The 13,957-nt window shown below is 39.6% G+C and overlaps 1 protein-coding gene across 2 annotated transcripts in view; it reads right to left on the minus strand.

Moving 5' to 3' along the window:
• EVC2 (EvC ciliary complex subunit 2) overlaps positions 1–13,957 on the minus strand; it is a 157,731-nt gene that overhangs the window by 65,788 nt on the left and 77,986 nt on the right. For both annotated transcript variants that reach the window (XM_003800190.3, XM_023519319.1), the window contains exon 13: positions 45–204. In XM_003800190.3, coding sequence (XP_003800238.1) covers positions 45–204 — 160 coding nt within the window. The remainder of the gene's footprint in view (positions 1–44; positions 205–13,957) is intronic.

A 13,957-nucleotide genomic window follows, 5' to 3' on the forward strand; every position in this document is an offset into this window, starting at 1 on the left:
AAAAAAAAAAAAAAAAAGAACAAATAGCACAATGCCTTACATACCTTTTGCAGCAACTCTCGTCTTCTCTTAATTATTAATTTTTGGTGAAGTTTTTTCTTTTCCTGCTTTAAGTCATAGTCCAACTTCTGCTTTACAGAAAAGATTTCTGTCTGAGCCCTCTCCAGCAGCATTTCCATTTGATCTTCGTCCAAGTACCCTGCTCTGGACAGAAAAGATGTAAACTCAGTCAGTGCCATCCCCAGACTCGCGTGTAGTTTGCTGCTATGGCTGAGAATTTGTGTCTGTATGAGTTTGGCTGGAATCAGAAAAATCTTTGTCCTCCAGAAGGATTAGGAGGACAGGTGGCTAAGACATTCATAAAATCCCAGCAGAACAAGGTCAGTGGCATCAGAGATAGGCAGGGAAATTCAACACAGGAGAGAGATCATCTATCAGGGCAGAAAGCGGCATGAGTTCCAGACAAAGCAACATTCACAAGAACACTGTGGTACAGATAGAGTTTTCCAAGCGGAGATGGTGGATTAAAAAGCCTAGTTTTAAGAATAACACAAGCAAGTCAAAGAGGTGAATGTGGGGATAGTACAACAAAGTAACTATAATCAACAATAAGTTAGGGTATATTAACTAAAAGAATGGAATTGGAAGGCTTGGTCAGATAGGAACTGATGAGGGCCTAAACTACAGCATGGAGCATGAGACATGTGGCACTTGCTGGACGACACCTATTGGGGAATACTCTGTGTGGTGTTTAACTGTGTGTTCCAACCAGACAGGCCCAGGTGAAATGGTATTTCCAGGTATGTCTGTGATGGTGTTTCTGGGTGAGCTCAAGAGAGTAAATGGTCCTCCCCAGTGTAGGGGGCATCACTCAGTATGCTGAGGTCTTGAAAATACCAAAAGGGCAGAGGCAGGAGGAATCTGTTCCTTTTTTTCTAATTCATAGCTTAAGGTGGGACCTCTCATTTCATCTTCTCCTGTGCCCTGGACTGAGATTTACACCATCTGCTCTCCTGGTTCACAGGCCTTGAGAGTTGGACTGAATTACAAATTACAGGTCCTATTTCCCTGGGGCTTCAGCTTGCAGAGGCAGATGGTGGGACTCCTCAGCTTCCACAGTTGTGTGACCAAATAATCTAACAATCAATCAATCTTTCTATCTCCGCATACACACACACACACACACACACACACACACACACAGCATATATACATTTTAAGAAAGAGAAAAACTGTACTAAAATTGTAATATTCAATATATACCAATATTGTGTCTTATATCTCTTGTGTGGAAGTCAAACAGGACTTGGGTATTAAAACTTTAACACAAAGTTTCTTTTCTTAAAATGTGCATACATTTTTGGCACCCTCTATTTGTGTGTGTTTCATATACACATTGTCAGTTCTGTTTCTCTGGAGGACCCTGACTAGGATTCTCTGCTACCATTCCATTGCTAGTCCTCACTGTCTGCATCCGTGGGCTGGGTCCCCCACTTGGCACAGGGAAAACTCTCAATGGAAGCTTCTTGAGGAATGAACAGTAGACACATGTTTTAGCAATGTAAGTCTGTGCAGGCTTTTTCAAAGAAAATTTTAAAATAAGAGGTGAAATATTCTTCCTTGCTCACTGCTTACAATCAGCATGTGGATACTTTGATTTGAGCAAGAAACCATTTTTTTCACGTGAGTACAAATTAATCAGGACTGTCAAGTAAATTGCAGGACTATGTTCATTAGCATCTTTAGCTGGGGAGTGTTTGCATAATTTACACCTTAGAGAATCCTCATTAAACAGGGCAGGAGAGGAGCAAAGTCCTACTAAAATTACTAAGTGATAAAACCAATTCATAAAACTACAAAAAATCAAGGTTAGAAAGCCAACTTCACAGTCACATCCCTATTCATTTTAGAGCTTCTCATAAGCTAATGAGAATAAATTTCATTATTTACAATTAAGTCACCACAAAGAAGAGCTGAGAAGGGCTCCATGGAGAGTTGAGGGACTGCACTTATGAGAACTCTGCAATGTCACCATTGACCTGACCCTGAGGCACCCCAGGTGCTACTGAGAAAACCCATCCAGAATCTAGGATAAGCTTTGCTGTATCTATACCTAATGGCAAAGGTGAACACAAAGCCAGCAGTCAGCTAGGTCTCAGAGACATGGCTCTTCCAACCATCATTGACTTCTCTAGAAAATGTTGATGGAGGTTTGCTTCAAAATAATCCAGGTAGGCACACAGCTCCAACAAGTCAACTCCTGCTAGAGCCAAATGATGGCAGCTTGGGGGGGTTCATTATTAGACCACCTTGACTATTGTGTATATACTTAAAATTCTGTAATGCAAAGGATTTTTACAGCTAGAGAATTCTTAAGTAAGGGGAGAGGGGATGCAGCATGATCACCAATAAGAAAAGCCCAGCAAGTGTCCCTCGGCCAACATGAAATTCAACAACTGTCTTGCAAGGAAGCACCTTCAGAAGAACTAGATCCCAGGAAGGGATGTTAGTACCTAGTTAGTTTTTGACATTGTATCAAGAAACAAGGCACTGAAGGGGGCAGAAAGGACAGTCTGGCCTGACCTACACCACCCTCCCACATCCTCATGCAGTGCTATGCCAGCTCCCTGGGCAGAGAGATGATCTGTATCCCCAGGGGAGGGACAGTGAAGTGACTGACATTTTGCAATGAAACTCAGGGCCACCCTGGCACAGAGAAACAGCACAGGACAGAATTCTGCTGGTACCCACCAAGGGGATGTTTAGACTAGCCCAGCCACATGCAAACCTTTCACTAACCTCACCACTAGCAGACAAAAGATGGTCTGGTGCCTACACTAAATTCCAAGGGAATCAGGCCACAAAGGCTGCAGTTCTGGTGCAATTCCTGCAGCTGTGCTGGCTTGGAGCCAGTCAACTTGGGTGCACAGGAACCCTATGGTAGTGAGCAGGCCGGTATCTCCAGTGAGATACCTGTGGTAGTGACCAGGCCAGTGCCTTTGTCGTCCCTTCCCCAACTTTAGGGACTGCCACTCAGGGAGAGTGTTCTTCTACTTGGGGAAAGAAAAAGGAAGAGTTCAGAGAACTTTCTTTTGCATGTTGGGTACAAGCTCACCAACAGTAAAATAAACCAGACATCTGAGGCCCCAGTGTAGGCTTCATTTCCTGGAGGGCATTTCAGACCCATTTTAGACCCACCCTGGGTCAAAAGGAAACACGCTGCTCTGAAGGGAAAGACACAGTCCTGGCAGACGTCACCACCACCTGCTGACTAAAGACCCCATGGAGCTTTGAATAAATGTCACAGGTAACCAGGCAATGGTCACCATAGGCTTTGTGTAAGCCTGGACACTGGTGGCCATTAGAGAGTGCCCATGTCACTCCTCCTCCAACTCCAGTAGCCCAGCACGGATAATGAGGGGAAAGAGTGAGAGCCTCTGCCTGGTAAGCCAGTGAATTCTCCCATGTCTTACCCAAGCCCACCAAGTGGTATCACTCTCTGCAAGGGTCACAGCATTACTGAGCTTGGGGCACCCCTAGTGCTGATATGGCTGCAGTGACCAAAGACTTAGGTCACGATATTCGATTCCCTCTGAATATCTAGAAATCTTTCTCAACAAGCATGGATTCAAAGAAGCCCAGACTGTGAAGACTAAAATAAACACCTAATTTTTCAAGGCCCAGACATCAACAAACATCTACACACATAACCAACATTCAGGAAAACATGCCCTCACCAAAAGAATTAACTAAGGTACCAGTGATCAATCCAAGAGGGATGGAGATATGTGACCTTTCAGACAAAAACATTCAAAGTAGCTGTCCTAAAGTAGCTCAATGAACTTCAAGACAACAAAGAGAAAGATTCAGCAGCCTGTCAGAGAAATTTGACAAATAATTAAAAAAAAAAAATCAAGCAGAAACACCGGAGCTGAAAAAAATTCAATTAATGAACTGAGAAAAGCATCAGAGTCTCTCAACAGCATAAATAACCAAGCAGAAGAAAGAATTAGCTTTAGGGCAACCTATTTGAAAACATATAGTTAAAAAAGAAAAAAGGATAAAGAAAGAATGGAGAGTGAGAGTGGAGAGAGAAGATTCCAGGCATCTCTGGCTTGTCGGCTCCTCCAGAAACATCCCTTTGGGGATTCAGGGAGACAGTGAGAGACTTCTGCACCCCAGGAGGAGGACAAAAGCAGTGGAGAAGTGGCAAGTGGTTGTGAACAGGCTACCACAGCCATAACTACAACAGCAGCAAAATTGTAGACAGGGAAAGCCTTCCCTGTGGGTTGCTTTGTTTGTTTGGACTTGGGCACTCAGTTGAATTCCCTTGGGAGAACTTGGGTGAGAGAGCGGGTAACATTAAATCTTATCCAGGGCACAGGACTGAGCCACTGGGCCAGAACACAGTTAACATTGTTTGGCTGTGGGCCATGCATACAGCCATTGTGGGAGAACTAGCCCTGCAGTCACCACCCTCAGGGTCACACAGAGAGGCTTGGGCTGGGAGACATTGGGCAAGTGATCTAGTGACTGTGAACAGTGTCAAAGGCTGGGACTGAGATGCCAGGGAAGAGTGGAACTTTCAGTGTTTGGCAGTGTGAGGGCTGCCTTGCAGCCTTGGCCCTCAGGGGCATAGAGTGAGGCCAGTTTTGACCCACTGGATAAGCGGGCAGTCACTTCAGGAGAGATCCCAGCAACAAGCGCTTTCCTAGAAAAGCTTCTGCTTAGCCAAGGTTAACAGTTTACAGTATCTTTTAAGCACACTGAGGAGAGATTCAGGCCCTCAACCCTGTGGGGTTTGAGAGCAAAATAGTCAGCAGAGCCTCTAATCTCCATCATATACAACTGTATCAATATTGTGATTAGCATCTCATACCCCAGAAGATCACCTGTTGCCCAGACAATATTCAGTAAGATACATACACTGCTTTGTTTTTGGATTTGGTCTGTTTTTCTTTTTTCTTTCTTCATTTTTCAAGGGTAAATATAATTTTTCATTCATTTTTGCTAGTGTTTCTGCCCCTATTATTTGGTTTTTACCCCCAATTTTATCCTGTAAGATTTTCTGTTTGGTTTGGTTTGATTGATAGTATTTTTGTCTTTCCTCTCTATTTGGTGGAGGTAGGGTACCATGTCTGCTCAGGCTGGCAAAGAGCTGCTGACCTCAAGGGAATCACCCAACCCAGCACCTGCAGAGGTTGAGGTTTTTTAAGGACTCATTGAAACCTAGGCCAGAAGCACTGTAACTTGAAGAGCAAGAGGAAGTGAAAGGAAAATTAGGTCAAGGAAACAGATAAAAGAAAACACTCATGAGGAAGAATCAGCAGAAAAATCCTGGCAACATGAAAAATTAGTCCAGAGCAACCTCCCCAAGGGACCATGAGGTAGCTACTGCAGAGGATTCCACCTATAAAGAAATGTTAGAAATGACAGAAGGGGAATTTAAAATACAGATGATGAAAACAATGAAGGAAATTGCTGAGAAAGTGGAAAATAATCAAAAGGAAATCCAAAACAGAATCAAATATGAGATAAAGATATGAATATAGAAAGGATTTGGCAGAGCTGAAGGAATTGAAGCAGTCAATTAGGGATGTCAGGGCCATCACCAAGGAAACAGGCTGGACCATGGATTGTAAGCTTGAAGCTTGGGGGGGGGTGTGTCCCCCCAGATGTGTGGTGAAAGGCCTCAGGCAACCTCCGTAATAGCTATTTATTGAGAGAGTACATCTCGAGTGTGGAGTGCCCAGCATGTGCGTGGGTAACGTGCTCCCTTCCCCTGACCCCCCCCCAACTTCCATAGCTATGAATCATGTAACATCCAACATCTGCTCCTTAAGTCCGGGGTCTGCTCATCATTAACAATGAATCTTGCCTGGGGGCTTGTCCTCAAGCCACAACAACTCTCCAGGTTTTTCAGTGTTTTCCTGTATGTTTCAAAAACTGCTGCTTGTCTCTGCAAGCCCCATGTCTCAATTCCTGCATAGGGAACTTAAAGATACAATAGAAAGTATCAATAACAGATTAGACCTTGCAGAATAAGAATAACAGAGGTAGAGAACAAAGCACTTGAGATAACTCAGATAGTTAAAGATGGAGGAAAAAAGAGAGACAAAGCAGAACATTCACTGACAGAATTATGGGACTTTATGAAGCGTTCAAACTTCCGAGTTATAGGTATCCCAGAAGAGGAGAAGGATGCCCCAGGGGAACAGAAGCCATACTAGAGAATAATATAAATGAAAATTTCCTAAATATCACCAAAGATTCTGACACACTCCTTTCAGAGGGTTATCAGACCCCAGGTAACCTCAACTCTAACCGAGCTTCTCCAAGACACATTGTGATAAACTTGTCCAAAGTCAAGACAAAAGAAAAGATTCTGCGAGCTGCCAGGAGTAAGTGCCAGTTAACCTACAGGGGCAAATCCATCAGGGTGACTGCAGACTTCTCTAATGAAACTTTCCAAGCCAGAAGACAATGGTCATCTACCTTTAATCTACTTACACAAAACAATTTCCAGCCCAGAATTCTATATCCTGATAAGCTAAGCTTTAAAATTGACAGAGAAATCAAATCTTTTACTTATATGCAAACTTTGAGGAAAACTGCCACAACAAGACCAGCTCTACAGGAAATACTTCAATCTGTTCTACACACTGACCATCACAATGGAACAACAGCAAAGTAAGCACTCAGAAATTAAAGGACAGAACCTAACTTCCACACTGATGCAAAAGAGAAAACCAAGCAATGGACTTTCGCAAAATAAGATAAATAGAATGCTACCATGCTTATCAATTATCTCAATAAATGTTAATGGCTTGAATTCCCTACTGAAGAGGCACAGATTGGCTGATTAGATTAGAAAACACAAGCCATCCATTTGCTGTCTGCAGGAAACACACCTAGCCTCAAAAGACAAATTGAAACTCAGAGTTAAGGGTTGGAAGACAATTTTTCAGGCAAACGGAATTCAGAAGAAAAGTGGAATTGCACTCTTATTCTCAGATGCATGTGGATTTAAAGCAACTAAAGTCAAAAAAGACAAAGATGGTCACTTTATATTGGTCAAGGGAAAAATACAACAAGAAGACATTTTAATTCTAAATATTTATGCACTGAATTTAAATGCTCCCAGATTCTTGAAACAGACCTTAATTACTCTGAGCAATATAATATCATATAATACCATAGTAACATGGGACTTTAACACCCCTCTTACAGAGCTGGACAGATCCTCTAAAGAGAAATTAAACAAATATAGAAGGAACTTAAATGAGACCCTAGAATAACTGTGCTTGACAGACGTATATAGAACACTCCATCCTAAAGATAAAGAGTACACATTCTTTTTATAGGCCCATGGAACATACTCCAAAATTGATCATATTGTATGACACAAAACAAACCTCAGCAGAATCAAAAGAATTGAAATTTTATCTTGTATCTTCTCAGACAATAAAGAACTAAAGGTGGAACTCACCTCCAACAAAAACATTCGATCCCACACAAAGGCATGGAAATTAAACAACCTTCTGTTGAATGACAGTTGGGTGCAGGAAGAAATAAAAGAGGAAATCATTAACTTCCTTGAGCATAACAACAATGAAGACACAAGCTACCAGAACCTGTGGGATACAGTAAAAGCAGAACTGAGAGGAAAAATTCTCACTTTAGATGCCTACATCCAAAAAACAGAGAGACAGCATATCAGTAAACTCACAAGCCATCTTATGGAATTGGAAAAAGAAGAACAATCTAAGCCTAAACCCAGCAGAAGAAAAGAAATATCCAAAATTAAATCAGAGATTAATGAAATTGAAAACAAAAGAATCATTCAGAAAATTAATGAAATAAGGAGTTGGTTTTTTGAAAAAATAAATAAAATAGGTAAACATTTGGTCAGACTAACTAGAAACAGAAAAGTAAAATCTCTAGTAACCTCAATCAGAAATGATATAGGGGAAGTAACGGATGCCACAGAGATACAATAGATCATCTCTGAATACTATAGGAAACTCTATGCGCAGAAATTTGACAATGTGAAGGAAACAGATCAATATTTGGAATCTCACCGTTTCCCTAGACTTAGCCTGGAAGAAACAGAGCTCCTGAATAGACCAATTTCAAGCACTGAGATCAAAGAAACAATAAAAAAGCTCCCAACAAAACAATGCCCTGGTCCAGATGGCTTCACACCAGAATTCTATCAAACCTTCAAAGAAGAGCTTATTCCCATACTACAAAAATTATTCCAAAAAATTGAGGAGGAAGGAATCTTCCCCAACATGTTCTATGAAGCAAACATCACACTGATACCAAAATCCAACTAAAAGGAGAAAAAAACCAACTAAAAGGGAGAACTTCAGACCAACTTCACTAATGAATAATTCTCAACAAAATCCTAGCCAATAGTTTACAGCTTATCATCCAAAAAGTCATACATCATGATCAAGTAGGTTTCATCCCAGGGATACAAGGCTGGTTTAACATACACAAGTCCATGAACGTTATTCACCATATCAGTAGAAGTAAAACCAAAGACCATATGATTCTCTCAATAGATGCAGAAAAAGCATTTGATAAAATCCACATCCTTTTCTAATTAGAACACTAAAGTGTATAGGCATAAGTGGCACATTTCTTAAACTGATCAAAGCTATCCATGACAAACCCACAGCTAATATTTTACTGAATGGAGTAAAACTGAAAGCTTTTCCACTTAGAACTAGAACCAGACATGGTTGTCCTCTGTCACTGGTACTATTCAACATAGTGCTGGAAGTTCTAGCCAATACAATCAGGCAAGAGAAGGAAATAAAGGGCATCCAAATGGGAGCAGAGAAGGTCAAACTTTTCCTCTGTGCTGACGATATGATGTTATACTTAGAAAACCCGAAAGACTCAACACAAGACTCCTGGAAGTCATAAGATACAGTAACATCTCAGGATAAAAAATCAATGTCCACAAGTCAGTAGCCTTTGTATACGCCAGTAACAGCCAAGATGAGAGGCTACTTAAGGTCACAACTCCCTTCACCATAGCCTCAAAGAAAATGAAACACCTAGGAATATACCTAACAAAAGAGGTAAAAGAACTCTATAAAGAAAATGATGAAACCCTAAGAAAAGAAATAGCAGAGGATATTAACAAATGGAAGTACATACCATGCTCAATGCTGGGAGGAATCAACATTGTTAAAATGTCTATACTTCCCAAAGCAATCTACAGATTCAATACCATCCCTATTAAAATATCAACATCATAATTTCAAAATTTAGAAAAAAAATTCTTCATTTTGTATGGACCAGAAGAAACCCCATATAGCTAAGGCAATTAGCTATAAAAACAAAGTAAATAAAAACAAAGCCAGGGGCATCACCATACCAGTTTTAGGCTGTGCTACAAGGCCGTAGTGATCAAAACTAAATTTTGTACTGGCACAAAAATAGAGACAATAGACATTTGAAATCGAATAGAAAATCAGGAAATGAAACTAAGACCTTACAGCTACCTAATCTTCGATTACCCAAACAAGAACATACACTGGAGGAAAGACTCTCTATTCAATAAATGGTGCTGGGAGAACTGGATGTCCAAATGGAGAAGACCAAAACTGGACCTGCACCTTTCTCCACTCACAAAAACTGGTTCAAGATGGATAAAAGATGTAAATTTAAGGCATGAAATGATAAAAATCCTCAAAGAAAGCATAGGAAAAACGGGAAAGATATGGGCCTAGGGAAAGACTTTATGAAGAAGACTGCCATGGCAATAGCAGCAACAACAAAAATAAACAAGTGGGACTTAACTAAACTGAAAAGCTCTGTACAGCTAAGGAGACAACAACCAAAGCAAATAGACAACCTACACAATGGGAAAGGATATTTACATATTTTGAATCAGACAAAAGCTTGATAACTAGGATCTATAGAGAACTCAAATTAAACCACACGAAAAAAGCCAACAATCCCATATATCAATGGTCAAGAGACATGAATACAATCTTCTCTAAAGAAGAAAGACAAATGGCTAGCAAACATATGAAAAAATGCCCATTGTCATTATTATTAGAGAAATGCAAATCAGAACCACCCTGAGATATCATCTAACCCCAGCAAGCACACATCACAAAATCTCAAAACTGCAGGTGCTGGCACGGATGTGGAGAGAAGGGAACACTTTTACACTGCTGGTGGGACTGCAAACTAAGACAACCTTTTTGTTAGGAAGTATGGAGAACCCTCAAAGAACTCAAGCTAGACCTCCCATTTGATCCTGCAATCCCATTACTGGGCATCTACCCAGAAGGAAAACAATCCTTTTAATACAAGGAAACTTGCATTAGACTGTTTATCATAGGTCAATGTACAATTGCCAAAATGTGGAAACAGCCTAAATGCCTACCAATCCAGGAATGGATTAATAAGCTGTGGTATATGTACACCATGGAATACAATTCAGCCATTAAAAAAGAGGGAATAACTGAGAAAATGACATGAAGGCTGTGTTGACTAGTTTGATGGAAGTAGTTCGGATTGCATGTGAAAACCCCATACTGTACCCCAGAAGTGCATTAATGTACATAGTTACCATTCAATAAAAAAAAAAAAGAGGGAGACTTTACATCCTTTGTATTAAACTGGATGTAAGTGGAACACATTATTCTTAGTAAAGCATCACAAGAATGTAAAATAATTAATCCTAAGTACTCAATTTTGATGTGAGGACAATTAATGACCTAGTACACTGTGGGGATGGGGGAAGATCAGAGCAGAGAGACAGAAGGAGGGAGGGTGTGCGGTAAAGGACGAGCAGAGAGTGGGAAGGAGGGTGGGGGGTTGGAGAAGGAAGAGCAGAGAGTGAAAAGGGGGAGTGTGGGTGTCTGTGTGTGACACACCTTTGGGGGGCAAGACACAAGTATAAAAGGGACTTTACCTAACAAAGGCAATCAGTGTAACCTGGTTTCTTGTACCCTCAATGAATCCCCAACAATAAAAAAAAAAGAAAAAAGAAAAAAGAACAGAGCAAACCTACAAGATCTAGACAATATCCTCAAAAGAGCTAATCCAAGAGTTGCTGGCCTGAAAGAGGAGGTAGAGAGAAAAAACTTTCCAAACGTAGAGAAAGATATCAATATTCAGGATACAAAAAGATCATACAATCCCAAGCAGGTATAACCTGAACAAGAATACCTCAAGGCATTTAATAATCACCGTCACAGATAATGAAAAGGTCCTAATGGAACTAAGAGTAAAGAAAAAAATAATAATGTAGAAAGGAGTTCCAACTCACCCAGCAGGAAACTTCTCAGTGGAAATTTACAGGCCGGGAGAGAGTGGCAGGACATTTCCAAAGTGATGAAGGAAAAAAGGCCTTAACCCTAGAATAATCCTGTAAAAATATCCTTCAAACACAAAGGAGAAATAAAGACTTTCCCAGACAAACAAAAACTAAGGGATTTCATCAACACCAGTTCTGTCCTATGACAAAAGCTAAACGGAATTCTTCAATATAAAAGAGAAGGACATTAATAATAAGAAATCATGTGAAGGTATAAAACTCACTGGTAACAGTAAGGAGACAAATACAGAATATCGTATTAGTGTAACTGTAACCACTTATATGTTAAGTAGGAAGAATACAAAACAAACCTATCAAAAATAACTACAACAACTTTTTGAGAGAAAGATAGTATAAAAAGAAAGGGATGGAAACAACCAAAGTTAAAAAGCAGTGGAAAGGAATTAAAGTGTAGAATTTCTTTTAGATTTCTCTTTGCTTATTTATTTATTTGTTCATAAGGAGAGTTATCATATGCTTAAAATAATTAGATATAAAGTATTTATTCTAAGCCCCATGGTAGCCTCAAATAAATAAACTACAACAGATATACAAAAAAAAAGTAAGAAATTAAAACACACTACCAGAGAAAAATCACTTTTAATCAAGGAAGGAAGGAGGGAAGAAAGGAAGGAAGGAAAAGAGGACCACAAAACAGCTAGAAATCAAATAACAACATGTCAGTAATAAGTCTCTACCTACCAATAATAACACTGACTATGAATGAACTATCTCTAATCAAGACATAGAGTAGCTGAATGGATAAACAAGTAAGACCCAAATATATGTTGTGTATAAGAAACCACCTTCATCTATAAAGATACACATTGACTCCAAATAAATGGATGAAAAGATATTTCATACAAATGGAAACCAAAAGGAACAGGTGTACCTATACTTCTATCAGAAAAAATAGATTTCAAGACAAAAACTATAAAAAGAGACAAAGAAGTTCATGATATAAACTTGAACTTGAACTCCTTGATAAAGGAGTCAATTTGGCAAGAGGATATAACAGTTCTAATTATAGTAACATATGTACCCCAAACTGGAACACTCAGATATGTAAAGTAAATATTGGAGTTAAAGAGAGAGATGACCCCAAGACAATAATCATTGGTGACCTAAATATACCACTGCCAGTACTGGAAAGATCATTCAGACAGACAGAAAATCAACAAAGAAACACTGGACTTTATCTGCACTAAAAGACCAAATGGACCTGACACATAGTGATAGAACATTCCATCCAAATTCTTCTTCCTCAGCTAATGGGTCATTCTCAAAGATAGGCCATATATTATACCAGAAAACAAGTCTCAAAAAATTGAAATCATATCAGGTATGTTTTTCTGACCACAGTCGCTCAATAACAGGAAGAACATTAGAAACTACAAACACATATGAAAATTAAACAATATGTTCCTGAATGGCCCTCTGGTCAACAAACAGATTAATAACAAAATTTAAAAATTTTTCAAAAGAAATGAAAATGAAAACACAACCTACCAAAACCAATGGGATACAGCAAGAACAGTAAGAAGAGGAAAGGTCATAACAGAAGTGCCTACATCGAAAAAGTGCAAAAGCTTCAAATAAACAACCTAATGATGCATCTCAATGAAATATAAAACCAAGCGCAAACCAAACCCCAAACCAGGTGTCCTCAAACAACGGCCCGCAGGCCACATGTGGCCAACCTAGGACATTTATCCGGCCTGCTGGGTATTTTTGCTGCCTGTCCTGCTTAGCAGCTGACTCGTCCCAGGGCCCACAGCCCAGCCCTCCAACAGTCTGAGGAACAGTGAACTGGCCCCCTGTTTAAAAAGTTTGAGGACCCCTGTCCCAAACTAATAAAAGAAATAATAATAGAGCATGAATAAATGAAACAAAAACCAAAAAACAATATAAAAGATCAATAAAGTTGTTTTTTTGTTAAGATTAACAAAATAGATACACTTAAGGAAACTAAGAGAGAAGACCCAAATAAATGAAGTCAGAGACGAAAAACAAGGCATTGCAACCAATACCGTAGTAACTCAAAGGATCATTAGAGACGACCAACTATGAGCAAATAAATGCAATAAAATTGGAAAAACTAGTGTTTTCCAGATATACAATCATATCATCTGCAAAAAGTGAAAGTTTGATCTCTTCTGACCCTATATGGATGCCCTTAATCGCCTTTTCTTCCCTAATTGCGATGGCTAAAACTTCCATTACAATGTTAAAGAGCAGTGGAGACAATGGGCAACCTTGCCTGGTTCCTGATCTGAGGGGAAACGATTTCAATTTAACTCCATTCAATACAATATTGGCTGTAGGTTTGCTGTAGATGGCTTCTATCAGTTTAAGAAATGTCCCTTCTATACCTATTTTCTTAAGTGTTCTGATCATAAAGGGATGCCGGATATTATCACAAGTTTTTTCTGCATGAATTGAGAGAATCATATGGTCTTTGTTTTTTGATTTGTTTATGTGATGAATTACATTTATAGATTTATGTATGTTGGACCATCCTTGAGATCCTGGGATAAAACCCACTTGGTCATGGTGTATAATTTGTTTGATGTGTTGCTGGATTCTGTTGGTTAGGATCTTGTTGAA

Source organism: Otolemur garnettii, unplaced genomic scaffold (genome assembly GCF_000181295.1).
Source record: "Otolemur garnettii isolate 467f Iridium unplaced genomic scaffold, OtoGar3 scaffold00171, whole genome shotgun sequence".
NCBI classification, from domain to species: domain Eukaryota; kingdom Metazoa; phylum Chordata; class Mammalia; order Primates; family Galagidae; genus Otolemur; species Otolemur garnettii.